The sequence below is a fragment of the Suricata suricatta genome, chromosome X (genome assembly GCF_006229205.1).
Source record: "Suricata suricatta isolate VVHF042 chromosome X, meerkat_22Aug2017_6uvM2_HiC, whole genome shotgun sequence".
In the NCBI taxonomy this organism is placed as follows: Eukaryota; Metazoa; Chordata; class Mammalia; order Carnivora; family Herpestidae; genus Suricata; species Suricata suricatta.
The window spans coordinates 75,238,609-75,254,177 of NC_043717.1; the positions used below are offsets into that span (position 1 = coordinate 75,238,609).

Consider the following 15,569-nt stretch of genomic DNA (forward strand, 5'->3'; position numbering starts at 1 on the left):
CTGTCAAATTCTAGCCCAGTGGCAGGGACCCTGGTTGCCTGATTTCTCTCCATGCTTCTGACACTAAGGGCATATCAGCTCTTTTATTATTACTGTTCCAGCGCTCTATTAGTAGCGCCCATGGTCCATCCTCCCAAAGCCTGGTTTCCCTGCACCTGAAACTCGAAACTCTTCTGACTGGTCCCCTCAACCACCAGCCCTGGCTCCCCTTACCTCTAACCCCTGCCTGTACTTCCACGTCCCACCGGCTACATTGCCTGACTCCCAGGACCCCCGTGTCTGCTCAGCCACAGGGGACATGTCTCTTTTCGGTCTCACCACTGTAACTGTGAATCTCTTCTTTTCTCTGGGGCAGCCAGAGGCGGGCATTAGTGGGCTGGTGCTACTATTAGGGGTGAGGGGGGGAGACGGGTGGAGTTGCATAGGCCCAGTGCTAAAACCGAGCTTCTGGAGGGCTGTCAAATGAAAGGCGGCCAGAGGCAAATGTCAGAGCCTATATAGAGGCAGGAATCTGGGACCAGAGAGACAGAGCAAGCACTAGCAAGTCAGGAGCAGTGGGGCGGGCTGGCGGGCAGGCAGCAGGAGGGGGGTGTGGCAGGGGATAGCTAAGGGAGATTGCAGAGAACAGCTGCTGCTATTGAGTCTTACTTTAATGAACTGGCTGGGCATGGGGCATAAGTAAAGTGGCCAGGCTAAAAGAACTAGGGGTGCAAAGGACATACGCCCTTTCTTCTCCCTAACTGGCAAGGTAAGCTCTTTCTGGGTTTTGCCTGGTGAAACTGTAGCACTGGGATACTGTAGCATGTTCAGGGATTTTTTACCCCCCTGAGGATGGGAAGTAGACGTCTACAAATGCTCTCTTGACTCATCTTTCTCATTGCACCAATTATCAGAGTCATCAGGGTGCCGTTGGGAGTCCAGTATTTCTTCTGCTGTGCCCCATCTTGGGATTATCCAGGCTAAGGTTGGTGTGTGTGTGTGTGTGGGGGGGGTGTTGGTGTGACTAAGAGAGAGAGGAGACAGAGAAGGTGAATCAGTAGACCATAGTGAGAGAGCGCATTAGGGCACGGTAGGGGGCTCTGGCATTGAACACACCCCCGATGATCTGTGTGATGGCAGGCAAATTAGTAAGCTTCTCTGGGACTTAGTTTTCTCATTTGTAAGATGAAGATGGAGTCCCAGAATCTCTTAGTGTTGTTGTGGAGACCAAATGCAATGACGCATGTGAAGTGCCTAGCAGAGTGCTTGTCATTGAGTGCATGCTGAAGAAACGTTCACTGTTGGGGTTTTTTTTTGGTCGGTGTTCATTGTTGTTGCTAGTATTTTTGTTATTCTTATAGAGACATGATGACACGAGATTGATGACTTTTGTGACATTGTCCCAAATAGGCAAGTGTTCTGTTTTTGGCATGGGCGGGCTGTGGGGATGTGTCATCATTGTGTAATGTACATGTTGGTTTCCCAGGTACGTGCCAAGAGGCCCCTCTGGGGCTGCTTATTAGGGGAGGCTTGGAGAGGGTGCAGCTCTGGGATTGCCCACCTGTGCGTAATCAGAGAGGCTGGACATTTGTACATGCTGTATCGATTGGTATTCAAGTGATGTCAGAGTAATAACTGAATGCGGTGTTAGGGATGCCAAAGGTTAGGCAACACTGAGGAGGGGGTGATAGTAAAAAGCATACAGTTTTTACTGTCACAGTGACCGTATTTTAGCCCCAACCCTGGCTGATCCAAGAAACCTGGTAAAATGGGATAATGCTGGGAATCTCTACACATTATAGACAGTTTAAAGTTGTGTACAGTTGCCTAAGTATGGTGCCTGGGGTGCACTAAGTGAACAATGCATTGTAGTAGTAGTGGTTACTGTTTCTGTCATTAATAATACAAATGATAATAAACAGGATTTTCATTTCATGGAATGCTACCCCCGGTCAAGGATCAGAGCGATGCTTTTCTTTTCCTGAGAAAGACATTCAGGGACATCAGAGTAGTAAAATAGGGGACTAACTCCCTGGAAGGACTCAATGAGCCGTGGTAACTGATGATTATCCTGGGGCAAAGGCTTTCTCATCCAGGTCCCCCAGCCCGGTGCCTTGGCTGCCTTGTGAGTGCGCTGCTAGGATACAATATAGCCCAGGCGCCTGCACTTCTCACAGTTTCCCAGAAGGTGGTGCTGCCGCTTCATTTGATCTGGGACTGCCCATCTCTGGTGCTACGGAGCTGGCAGCATGTGAGAACCGTCTCCATCACAAATCAATCATTTGTCTGCTCCCTGACTTTTTTGATATTGGCTTTTGACTACGTGACTTGTTTCCTGTTTACAGATATTCTTGCCATTTGGGCTTCAGCAAGACTCCTCGTTTAGGAGACTCATCAGTTTAGGGGCTCTCTCCACACCATTTTGTGGCCATGGCAGATACATCAAGACCTTTACACTCACTCCGATTCAACAATACGCTGAGGGAGGAAAATGTCGACCCCCAAAACAGCGGGATGACCTTCTCTGGACCAATAATGGACACCAGAGCAGAGGTCCAAATTTTACATTCGCATGCACAGCCTATAGTCTCCACTTCAGCATCAGACCCTGAAGGGATGTCTGCACAGGTGATGACATCCTCAGCCTCTGACACCACAACCATACCTCTAATGGAAGCATCAAATTATGGAGCACTGTCCCCATCACTAATGCCAGCCTCAGACTCTGGGGCACTGTCCCCATTGCTAATGGCAGCTTCAGATTCAGAAACACTGTCCCCATTGCTAATGCCAGCCTCAGATTCTGGAACACTGTCCCCATTGCTGTCCACTTCAGACTATGGATTAATGTCCCCAGGGTTGATGACAATTCCTGACTTTGGAACAATGTCCACAGCACTAATGACAGCACCACATTCGGCAGAAATATCACCATTGGCAATGCCAGCCTCATCCTCTGGAGCAATGTCTACACCTGTAATGAGCACCTCATCCTTTGAAGTGATACACACACCATTGATGCTGGCCCCAGATCCTGGAGAGATATCTCCGCTCCTAATGCCAGATATAAACCCTGAAGAGATGTCCACACAGCCAATGCCAGCTCCAGGCTCTGAAGCGATGTCACCATTGCAAATTACAGATGAAGACACTGAAGCAATGTCTCAAGTACTAATGACTGCCCTGGCCTCTGGAGAGATATCTTCACTGCTAATGTCAGACACAGACTCCGAAGCTATATCCTCACTGATACTGTCAGCCCTCGCTTCTGAAACAACATCAACCCAGCCAATGAGCACCCAAGACTCTGGGGAAATGTCCACCCAGCTAATGTCAGGCACAAATTCTGGAGTAGTGTCTTCACTGCTAGTGTCAGCTCCAGGTTCTGGAGCAATGTCCACACCACTCCTGTCAGCCCCAGATACTGGAGAAGTGTCCACAGTGACAAAGTCAGCTCCAGACACTGAAGCAGTGTCCCCACTGCTAATGGCAGCCCTGACCTCTGGATTGATGCCCACCCAGCTGATGTCAGCCCAAGACTCGGGACTGATGTCCCCACAGTTCACACAAAATACAGATTCTCAAATCACGTCTACTCCATCAATGAAGACAACAGCTTCTGGGGGTTTGTCCACAGTGCCAGTGAGAGCCTCTGACCCCAGAGCAATGTCCGTACCACAGATGAGAGCTCTGGCCTCTGGCAATATGGCTACATTGCCTAAGACTGTTCTAGACTCTGGAGCATTGCCCATCCCTCTGACGACGGTCACAACCTCTGGAGTAATGTATGAGGAAATGTCAACCACAGCCTCTAGAATAATACCCTCACAGTTAACAATAGCCAGAACTTCTGGAGCAATGTCTACAGGCTTTATTAAAGCCACAGCCAGTGGAGAAATGTCAACTCCGCGAATGAGACCCCCAGCCTCTGCAATGACGTCCATGCCACTAAGGAGAGTCCCAGTCTCTGGAGCAATGTCCACACAGCCAGTTGCAGCCCAAGCCTCTGAAACAATACCCACACTACAACTGTCAGCCCCAGCCTCTGGGTCAATGTCTACACTGCAAATGAGAACCCCTGTCTCTGGAGCGATGTCTATGTCACAAAGAAGAGCCACAGCCTCAGGAGTGACAGCTGTACCACAGTTGACAGTCTCAGCCTCTGGAGCAATGTCCACCCCACTGATGACAGCCAAAGATTCTGGAGCAATGTCTACACTGTTAATGAGAGACACAGCCCCAGGAGTGGTGTCCTTGCCGCAAATGAGAGCCACAGCCTCGGGAGCATTATCCAAGCCACTAATGACATCCAAAGCCTCAGAAGCGATGTTCATGCAGCAAATGACAACCACAGCTTCTGGAGAGATAGCCACAATGCTAATGAAAGACACAGCTTCTGGAGCTATGTCCATGTGGCAGATGACAGACACCGCTTCTGCAGGGATGTCTACACCACTAATGAGAGTCCCAGCCTCTGGAGACATGTCCACACCACAAATGACAGCTGCAGCTTCTGGAACTATGTCCATGCCTCTACTGGGAGCCCCGGACCCTGGAGAAATTCCCACAGTGTTAATGAGAGCCACAGCCTCTATAAAGGTGCCCAGTCAGCCAATGAGCACCCAAGACTCTGGAGGGATGTCCATGTCACTCATGGGATCCAGGATCTCTGGAGGGATGTCCACATTGGAGATGCAAACCCCAGGTTCTGAAATGATGTCCACACCAAAAATGAGAGCCCAGGCCTCTGGGTTGATATCCACACCATTAGTGAGAGCCCCAGACCCTGAAGAGATGTCTGCACTGCTCACAAGAGCTTCATCCTCTGAAGAAATGTCCCCACCACGAATGAGAACCCCAGTTTCTGGAGAGATAGCCACATCCCTGAGAGTTCCAGCTTATGGAACATTGTCTACTTCACAAATCACAGCTACAGTCTCTGGAGTGATGCCCATGCCACAAATGAAGGCCCACATCTCTGGAGCAAAGTCCACATCACTAATGAGATCCACAGCTCTTGGAGTAATGTCCATGCCTCACATAACAGCCACAGCCTCAGTAGGGGTGTCCATGCCACTGATGAGAACCCCAGCCTCTGTAGCAATGTCCACACCACAAATGATGACCACAGCTTCAGGAGAGATGTCCACACTGCCAATGCGAGCTCCAGCCTCTGGAGTAATGTCCTCACCACTAGCAAGAGCCCCTGTCTCTGGAATGACATCCAGACCACTCTGGAGACCTTCTGCCTCTGAAGCCATATCCACAGAGTTATTGAAAAGTCCAGCATCTGGAAAGATGTCCACTGCACAAACAACAGCCATGTCCTCTGGAGGGATGTCCAAGCCATTCATGAGAGCCACAGCCTCTGGAACAATGCCCATGCCATTGATGTCAGCCATGGCTTCTGGAGACATGTCTGTGTCACGAATGAAAAGCATGGCCTCTGGGGCAATGTTCACACTGCAGACCAGAGTCACGAGTTCTGGATCTATGTCCTTGCCACATACAACATACACAACTTCCGGAGGGATGCCTGCACCGCCAGTGAGAGCCTCAGCTTCTGGAATGATGTCCATGCCACTTCTGAGAGCCACAGCCTCTGAAGGGGTGTCCATGCCACTAATGAGGACCCCAGTCCCAGGGACCATGTCCACACCACAAATGGGACCCACAGACTCTGGAATGATGTCCACTCCGAAAATCAAAACCACAGACTCTGGAGAAACATCTGCCTCTCACATTAATGTCACAGCCTCTGGATCAAAGTTCACACCACACATGGCTGCCCCAGCTGTTGAAACAATGAACCCACCACCAAAGGAAGTCCCATCCTTCGGCATGCTGACCCCAGCACTCTGTTACCTCTTGGAAGAACAGGAAGCAGCCCGGAGTTCATGCTCTGTGGAGGAGGAGATGGAGATTGATGAGGAGAAGCAAATGCAGGGCTTTTTGAATGACTCAGAGAAAATGGCATTTCTGGTGTCTCTTCATCTGGGGGCAGCAGAGAGGTGGTCCATCTTGCAGATGGAGGTAGGAAACCCCCTCTCAGATGAAAACAAATCTTTTCTGAGAAGATCACAGGGCTTGTATGACTCCCTATCCGAGATAGACATCCTCAGTGCTGTACTTTGCCATCCCAAGCAGGGCCAGAAGTCAGTCAGGCAGTATGCCACTGACTTCCTGCTGCTGGCCCGACATTTGTCTTGGTCCGATGCCATTCTACGGACCAGGTTTCTGGAAGGGCTCTCAGAAGCTGTCACCACCAAAATGGGCAGTATCTTCCTGAAGGTGGCTGGCAGCCTAAAGGAGCTGATAGACAGGTCTCTCTACACTGAGTGCCAGCTGGCTGAAGAGAAGGATTCCCCGGGCAGCTCAAGCCAGGTTGTGCTGTCAGCCTGTAAGCGGAATAATGAGGAGGCAATGGAAAATGAACTGAACTCTTATCAGCAGACTGAGGAGGTAATGATGGGGAAATACACTCAAGGGGAGTGGTGGGGAGTGATGGGGAAGACACCCTGCTCCTTTGAGTAGAATAAGAAAGAGGCAAGGGGGAGGCATTGAGCTTCAAGACCATACTCCGCAACCTAGCATTTCATCGGTGGCCTGAGTATATAGTTATTTTGGGTGTATTAAGCACTTTGAAGCAATGCTTTGCTCAAGTTCTTGGGATGGCAGAAAGTCTAGGTCTTCTGATTATAAGGGAACCAGCTGGGTCCCTACAGTCCAATTATTCTAAGGGAAGGGTCATCTTTGCAGGGGAGGGCTGGGTCCTATCTCCAGGCACATGTGTCAGGGACCCAGGTCACTAGGGAATCTGGCTAACCTAGTCCTTGGTCACACATTATACACATAAGGTACATTAGCCAAGTTTCTTGAACTGCTAAGTTACTGTCATTATCCAGGCAGAACCCCCATGTCATAGTGAGTGTGGCTCTTACCTCTGCTGGTTTTTCTGTTTGTTTGTTTTCTTACTCCCAGCACCAGCATGTTCCCAAACGCTGTTACTACCTGAAAGAGCATGGAGACCCTCAAGAGGGTCTGCATGACCACCTTCGACAGAGCACAGGCCATCACAAGGCCCCCACCAACAAGTAATTCTTTCTGGAATCTTCTCCTGTGATGTCTGACTCCGCTGCTAACTTGAGGACTGGTTCCTGGACCCATTTCATTCAATTACATCATAAACCTTGTGGCCTTCCACCTACAGCCTCCCCCTCCAGGCACATCCCACCTAATTCCCAGTTCGTTGACTTGACCTTCTTTTTTACCCTACATGCCTGTGACCTGCCCTGATAATCAGAGTGTGGACTTCAAGAGTGTTTGGTGTATGAGGTTTCGAACTCCTATCACCGTGGAGACCAGTCTTAGTTTCTGGTCCAGGAAGAAGTCTAGGCAGGAGAAACTATGTCCTACCTCAGAAACACCTAGAGTGTCTTGCCACGTCATCAGGCAAACATGAGGATGTCCTGGTCCCATTTCACTTGGCAGGGGAGCCTATAAAGAGTGATACGTACTCCCAAACCACCCTTTTCATATGCCCCAATTCATAGCACCTAAAATGGGTCTCCAGGGCCAGAGCATTTGCCCTGTTTACAGTTTCCATCCTGAACCATTTGTTTTGACCCACAGTAGTAATTATAGTAATGGTTAACATTTATTGATTATGTATTATGTGACAGGTATTGGGCTAAACTCTTGATAAGCACTGTCTCACTACATTCCTATCATAACCCAACTTGTTCTTGTGTTGTCAGCTTCTGACTTCTTGATCTTTTCTCTTTGGCCCTTGTTTTGTTCCTCAGTGTCAAATTGCTAGCTCTGACTTCTTGGTGGCCTCCTCAGTAATTAATTGCCCCTGCTCCCCGTGGCTATTGTGGCTATTTGTGGCCAACACTCTTGATAAAGCTCTTGCTCTTTAAACAGGCATAGATAGTTAGAACATAATGTGAGCCGTGTTTGCCTCAGGTGGTGGGATTGTGGGTGTTTTTACTTTCTTATTTCTACTTCTCTGTACTTTCCAGATTCTCTGCAGTAAGCATGTGTTACATTTGTAATCATAAAAGTAAATAAAGTTCATTTATGAAAGAAAGAACTAACTGTGGATAACAGAATTTGGTTTTTTGAGTCCCTTGTTCAATCAGTATTTATTATCTCACATGTCAGCCACTGTTTTAGGCACAGATAAAAATTCTAACAGAATGGAGACATCATTCCAGTGGAGGGAGGAGACAGACAATAAGCAAGAAAACACATCAGTGAGATCGATGGAAATCATGGTAAAGGCTATGAGGTCAAGAAATCGGGATAATGGGGAATTTGATACTAACAGGGCCAATTTATTTCTTTAATAATAGTCCATGTAATTGGGCATTTAAAAGATCTTTTAACAACAGTAGGACTGGCATGATGAGAAACATATTGTAGAAAACAAACTTGGCAACACTTTAGAGGCAGGATGCAAGAGGAGGGGTCAGAGCATTATGAGATTCCTAGTAAAATAGTACAGGTGACTCAGTCTGGGGCTCTGGGAGTGGGGCTGGAAAGAGAAGGACAGAGACCAATCCCTGTCTGAGATGTGAACTTCACTGCTCCATTAGTCTAAACTTTGGGTGTGATTCCAGGAAGAGGAAAATGATTCTCAGAGAAAACAAAGATTGGCAGACAAATGAACAGCCCCATGGTAATATAGATAAGCATCTGGCTCTGTAGGCTGCCTGTGGATGTATCAGTCAGCAGTGCTGTTGCCTCAGGGGTAAAAAGAGGGGGCAATAAGTTGGGAAATCCAACTTGGGAGGCGGTGGGCCCCTGGTGACCCAGTTTTCCCCTCATCTTCTGCCCCATTGGCTCATAGTGGGCCTAATCCAGGCCCCAATGAAATTTGGATCTCCATGTTCAGCCAGGGTGGCTCTTAGCTGTGCAAAGCCCTGTCCAGGTTACTCTCTACTGAAGAAGAAATGGATGTACAGAATCACAATTGGTGTCTGGAAAATTTATATGGGAAGGAAAAGGTCTTAAAGATGGAACTGATTTCCTTATAGCCATTATCATGGAGAACAAAAGCAATTCTTTTTTTCAGGGAAATTTAACATTGCAGTTGACAGTTCTATACATTCCTTAATGCTCATTGCAATATGTGGACTCACCACCTGTCACCATACGACATTTTTACAATATGACAGTATATTTTGTCTCCATGGCTTACTTATTTTACAACTGGAAGTTTGTACCTATTAATCCCATCATTCTTTTCTTTATTTTTCTCCCCAGTCGTTCTTCTTCCCTTTGCTTTTCCCTCTCCTCTTCTTTAAGCTAATTTCACTAGAGATAAATGGAACAACTGAAGCCCAGTCAGACCCTGCCAGAGCTCAAGCCCCACTCCTTTACCCACCCCAAAGGTTATATTTAGAAATGTTTCAAGAGCCACTCGGCATCTACATAGAGCTGGGCTATCGTATGCCCAAGTACTTGAGACAATTTTGTCTGCTATAAAACAGTGTTTCAAGTTTCTCCTAGCCTCACTGGCCTGCGGGTAAAAATAAGGTCCATAAGCAGTAAAAGACTCAGATGACACTGACCCCTGTCCCCACCTGTGTGTTACATGACTTCAACCCCTTGAAGGTTTCCTCCAGTGATTTGTGGAAGACCCTGGAAGTTTCCTATATTCTGAGATAGCCCTCTCCTGTTGTTCTCTGGTTCCTATGCTGTCTCATTGAGGACAGCTGCCCATGTTGCCACATGAGGCTAGCCCTTCCACCTCAGCTGCTTGCTGGTGGGCGCCCCTAGCTGTGGGAACACAGAGGCTCATGCCACGGTGGGGCATGGAGTGGTGCTGCCCTCCCGTCAGGCAGCTTTGGCTGAAATCACTGATGGTTCACAGGGTGGGGGATGGGGGGTGGGGGTAGTGGCAGTGGTGATGGTGGTGGTGGTGGTAATCCCCCTCTCCATTCTGTGCCACACTCTGCCGTTTTGTCACCCAGATACCAAAACACTGCTTTTATCCTGAATCCCAGTGAGGTCCACGGGAGAAGAGCAGCTTCAGTTGCTTTCTGCGGCAGCCTCTCGCCTGTCACCCGCCTTCATTGCCCCAGCTCAGTCTTGCAGTACAAAAGCCACCAAGTCCTCTATCCAGACATAACCTTCAACTGCCATTTTTAAATCTCTAGCCATGCCCCTTGAGGCACTGTTCAGTCCACAAGTCTCTTCAACCCTCTATTCTCCATGTGAATAGATGCCAGGAACTCCTTCCACATGCCCAGCCCTGGGGCCTGGATGGAGAGCAAATGGCACTCTGTCCTTTTCCTTTACTTTTCTTCTATTCTGTCATCCACCATTTGCTCTCTGTCTCTGCTCCTCAGGGACCCATAGGATATAAAGCCTTCCCTTAGAGCACCTGTGTGGCCCAATCAGTTGAGCATCTGACTGCTGGTTTTGGCTCAGGTCATGATCTCACACTTTGGTGAGTTTGAGCCCCGCATCTGGCTCTGCGCTGATAGCTTGGAGCCAGCTTGGAATTCTCTGTCTCTATGCCTTCTCTGCTTGCACTGATGAACACTTTTCTACCAGCAAGTATAGACTTGGGCTGCCACTGAGTGGCTTGAGACCTTGAGACACCGTCAATGTCATTCTCCAACCAGAACATTACAGATAAAATAACTTATCATACCTCAGAGCTATAGAGAGATTTCTTTCTACCTTAATGGATCATGTGTTTTCTTCCTTCTTCCTTTGTCTGAAAGCTCTGTGCATCTTGAGCACATGTGGAGCAGAGTAACCAGGCTGCTCGATTCCTTGTGATCTAGTGGAGGATTTGTAGGATGATAGATCCTGCAGGCCATTTTACCTGTCCGGGCCTCAGTTTTCCCTCTTTTTTCAAATAGGAATGATCATCACCATCCTGCTATCCTCACAGCATTGTGGAATAAAGGCTGTAAAAGTGTTTGGAAAGTCAAATGCAAGACATACAAATGTGAGATCTTGTTATCTGTAAACCTCAGCTTGGACATGAGGAGGGTGAGAAGTGGATGGAATAGGGCTAGTAGGGACATAGCATCCAGTTTCTTCAGGGGTTCTATTTAAACTGTCGTGGAAGATCTAAAAGAAAATATTTTAGATGATGGAGAGTAGCAAAAGCCACATTTTCATATGAGTATCCATTTATCAGGGGCCCAAGCTCTGGGATAACTTTTTAATTTAATATTTATTTATAAATGTTTATTTATTCTTGAAAGAGAGACAGTACAAGTAGGAGAGAGGCAGAGAGGAGACACAGAATTGGAAGTAGCCTCCAGTCTCAAAGCAGTCAGCACAGAGCCCAATGTGGGGCTCGAATACACCAACTCTGAGATCATGACCTGAGCCGATGTCAGACGCTTAACTGACTGAGCCACCCAGGCACCCCTGGACTAACTTTTTTACCTGCATTATCCCTTGTCTTCTTCAAAACAACTGTGAGAGGTGGGTGCTCTTATTAATCCTATTTTATAGACTGAAAATCTCTGGCACAGAGAGATTTAGTAACTGGCTCAAGGCTACAGAGCTAAAAAGTAGCACAGCTGGGATTTCAACATGTGCAGTCAGGTTCCAGAACCATCACTCTGCTATGTATACATGGCTTCACTATTTATTCAGGGCCAGATGGCCGATGTGAAAATTTACCCCATGCCCCTCAATAAATCTACCACCCAATAGCAGCCAACATTTGAAGTTCATAAAGTCTGAGGCATGCAAATGCCCCCAGTTTCCCCTTTCACTGTCTTAGAAATGAATGTGAATCCTCCTCGGGTATTATGGGAGAAAGTCTCCAATATTCAAGGAAAAGGAAATAATTGTGGCATGCTCTTGGGCTCAGTAGGTTCTGCTTAGGGGCTAGCTGCAGCCTCAGAGTGGAGCAGCCTCTGTTTTGAGCTGTGGAGTGAGGAGAAAGCTGTGATTCTCCCCTGGGCATCTTCCTTTTGGGAAAACAATTCATCTTGAGCATGGAAGGGTATAGGACCCTGAGGGTATAAGGGATTTTTGTGGCTACACCAAGAGCTGGCTCTTATTTCTCAGCGGTTATTTTTCTGTCTTTTTTACCTCTCATTCAGGAAAAAAGGGAAGGGTAAGGAAGGAAGACGACCAGTCATTTAGATACTCCATGCCCTGCCTTCCAACCCCACTCTCCCCTTGGAAGGTGATCCTAGTTCCAACATTGGGGTGAATGCACACATTAAAAAGGCACCAGATGCTTCCAGTTTAAAAAGCTTGATAGAGATCATCTGGAGTGGCTTCTCCCATTACAAATGCGAAGAAATACTGGTTGAAGTGTGTGTGTATATAAGTGAAGGAAACTCACAGCTGAGCCTCAATAAAAAAAAAGAAAGGGAGGGGTGCCTCAGTGGCTCAGTTGGTTAAGCATCCAACTCTTGGTTTTGGCTCAGGCTTGTGAGCCCACGTTGGGCTCTGCACAGACTGCTGTGCAGCCTGCTTGGGATTCTTTCTCTGCCCCTCTCCCACTTTCACTGTCTCTGTCTCTCTCAAAATCAATAAATAACCTTAAAATTTTTTTTAAATGAAAGAAAGGAATGTCCCTAGGGGCCAAAAACCAGAGAGATTGTAATGGCAGACCAATAAACTCGTGAGCCCTCTAGGGCAGAAGTGGCAGAGTCAGAACAGACATAGGGTAGCTGACAACTAGTGCTTCAGGAGCAAAAATGTGAACCTCTGATATTACACACTGCTCACCTGTTACTCAAGAGTCAGTATGACACACAGACATTTTCCAACAAAGACTGAGTTGATTCCAGGTGCTGCTCTTTGAGCTGGACTGGACTTGGGGAAGCTGGCAAGACTAAAAGGAAAAAACTCCCTCCCTTTGACAACTTTTGCTGAAAATTCCACTGGTCTGAGCACTCATGTATACACGGACAAACTGATCATAGCTTTCTCACAATACCCTCTAATATCTTTTAAAAGATTCTACTATTTTTTTTTTGGTCAGAGTTTTACTGAGATGTAATTCATATACCATACATACTTCACCTATTTAAAATTTTTTAAATGTTTTACTTATTTTTGAGACAGAGAGAGACAGAACATGAGTGGGGAAGGGCAGAGAGAGAGGTAGACACAGAATCGGAAGCAGGCTCCAGGCTCTGAGCTGTCAGCACAGAGCCCGACGTAGGGCTTGAACCCACGAATGTGAGATCATGACCTGAGCTGAAGTCGGAGGCTAAACCAACTGAGCCACCCAGGTGCCCCCATACTTCACCTATTTAAAGTATATATAAGAGTGCCTGGATGGCTCAGATGGTTAAGCATCCAACTCTTGATTTCAGTTCAAGTCATGATCTCACAGTTCATGAGATCAAGCCCTGCTTGGGATTCTGCCATGACAGTGGGGAGCCTGCTTGGGATTCTCTCTCTATCCCTCTCTCTCTCTGCCCTTCTCATGTGTGCACTTCTTCTATTCACATACTTGTGTAACCATTACCACAATCTAAGCTTAGAACATTCCCATAACCCCAACAAGAAACTCTATATCCATTAAGCAATCATTACGCGAGCCCTCTTCCCCCAGTCTCTGGAAACCACTAACCTGCTTTCTGAGTCTATAGATTTACCTATTCTGGACATTTCATAGAAATGGAATCATATTATATGGGGCCTTTTATAGCTGGCTTCTTCCATGTAATATAATGTTTGCAAGGTTCAATCGTATTGTAGCATGTATCAGTACTTCATTTCTTCTTCCAGCTGAGTAATATTCCATTGTATGTATATGTTTTATTTATACATTCATCATTTGATGGACATTTTGGTTATTTCCATCTTTTGGCTATTATGGATACTGTTGCTATGAATATTCATATACAAGTTTTTATGTAAACATTTCTAATGCAAACATAACTAGGAGTAAAATTGCTGGAGCATACAATAAATCTATGTTTAACCATTTGGGAAACTCCCAAACTGTTTTTCCAAAGTGCACCATTTTGCATCCCTATCAGCAGTATGTGAAAAATGCAAGATCTCCACCTCTTCACCAACACTTGTTATTATCTCTTTTCAGTTATAGCCATCCTAGGAGTATCTAATTGTGGTTTTGAATTCCATTTCCCTGATGGTTAATGATGTTGAGTTTCCCCCCTAATATATTTCTATTACAAACTCAACAATATTGCAACATATTACCATAAATTTTGGAGAGTATTCTGGGAGAAGTTACCACTCTCTTGCTGTTTAGCCCACCCCCACCCCCCAATTGTACTATTGCCCCAAACCTTCTCAGGATTAGAAGGGGAGGGTTTAGGAAGGCAAAGTCTCATGGCCACATCCAGATCCATAACAGCTTTCTTTCTATTGCTGCTTTCTGCAACAGAGATTGCTTTAGAAGGAGAATATGGGCTTGTATTTCAGGTTTGATGGAAGTCCAGAAGCTCTACCTCAAAAGAAAATTTGTAGAGGCCTGTGGCTTCTTTTCCTGTGGATTCTTCCTGCTTGGACCAAACCCAAAAAAATAGCCCAACTAATTCATTGCTGTAGTCTTTGAGCTAAGACACTCCTCAGAGTTTCTCTATAACCCAATCACCAAAACTTACTGTCCTTGGTTCTGAGAAGGAAGGAGAGAGGAAAAGGAAGAGGGGTTGAGATGGGGGGAGGGGGAGGGAGAGAGAGAAAGAGAAATAAAACAAGACAAAAATCTCCATTCCAATTCCAGCTGTGCCAGTGACAATATGTGTGACCTTGGGCAAGTCATTTGGCCATTCTGCGCTTTGGTAGCTTTATCATTGTGTGATTCTCATTAGAGGTGATAATTCCTTTCCTGTCTGGATAGGCCCTGGGTGTCAGAAGGTGTCTAAGTTGCCTGGGGAGAGGACTTCTGGGTGGAAGCCCAGTCTGAGCCATTGCTAGAGGGCAGCATTGTATCAACAATTATTCTAATGACACTGGCTGAGGTGTGGTCGCCTCAGAATTCTTTAACTCAAAAATGTAGTCTTTTCCTCACCCATAAATGGCATTTTTCATGAAGGGAAAGTAATTTCTGAAAATCTGTAGAGACACCAGAAAGAAGAGTATATCTGGCTCCCTTCACATTTCCTTGTCCATTATCACATTTAAGATTGCAAAAGAAAGATGGTGTATTTTAATTTCTAATTAAACCTGTTTACATTTGGTCCCTTTTGGATACAGTTGCACCTCTATCTCTTCCCCCTTGAAAATCTCAGCAGCATCAAAAGGGAAATATTCAAATTCATTTGCAACCTCTTCTAGAGATTTGATTCATGGGTTCAGTGTCAGAAGTTCTTCTTAGTTCACTCATTATTTTCAGTTTCTTCCTTCCTTTGCGTATATTTATGACAACCAAAAAATGAAACACTTAGGAAATAGATCTGTTATAAAGAATCCTCCAGCTATTCCCCATTAAATCTTCTGATTACTTGCAATATTTCACAGTGGCTAAGTTTTTGCATGTCAGGGTGGCTGCCCCAAGCCACGTATCTAAGCAGAAAAATATATATGGCCACAGTAACTGTTCAAACCATGTATTTCTGGCAGTGTTCCCTTCAGCTATTGAAGGGTGAATGAGCAATTAATTACTAACGTCTGCT

The 15,569-nt window shown here is 46.3% G+C and overlaps 1 protein-coding gene across 1 annotated transcript; it reads left to right on the forward strand.

Annotated features, from left to right (window-relative positions):
• The first annotated feature begins 2,409 nt into the window (after nucleotides 1-2,409).
• Nucleotides 2,410-7,243, forward strand: RTL9 (retrotransposon Gag like 9). Its single transcript, XM_029931081.1, has 2 exons — nucleotides 2,410-6,441; nucleotides 6,961-7,243. Exons 1-2 carry the CDS (start codon nucleotides 2,410-2,412, stop codon nucleotides 7,075-7,077), a joined length of 4,149 nt encoding a protein of 1,382 aa, XP_029786941.1. The 3' UTR covers nucleotides 7,078-7,243.
• Nucleotides 7,244-15,569: the final 8,326 nt, after the last annotated feature.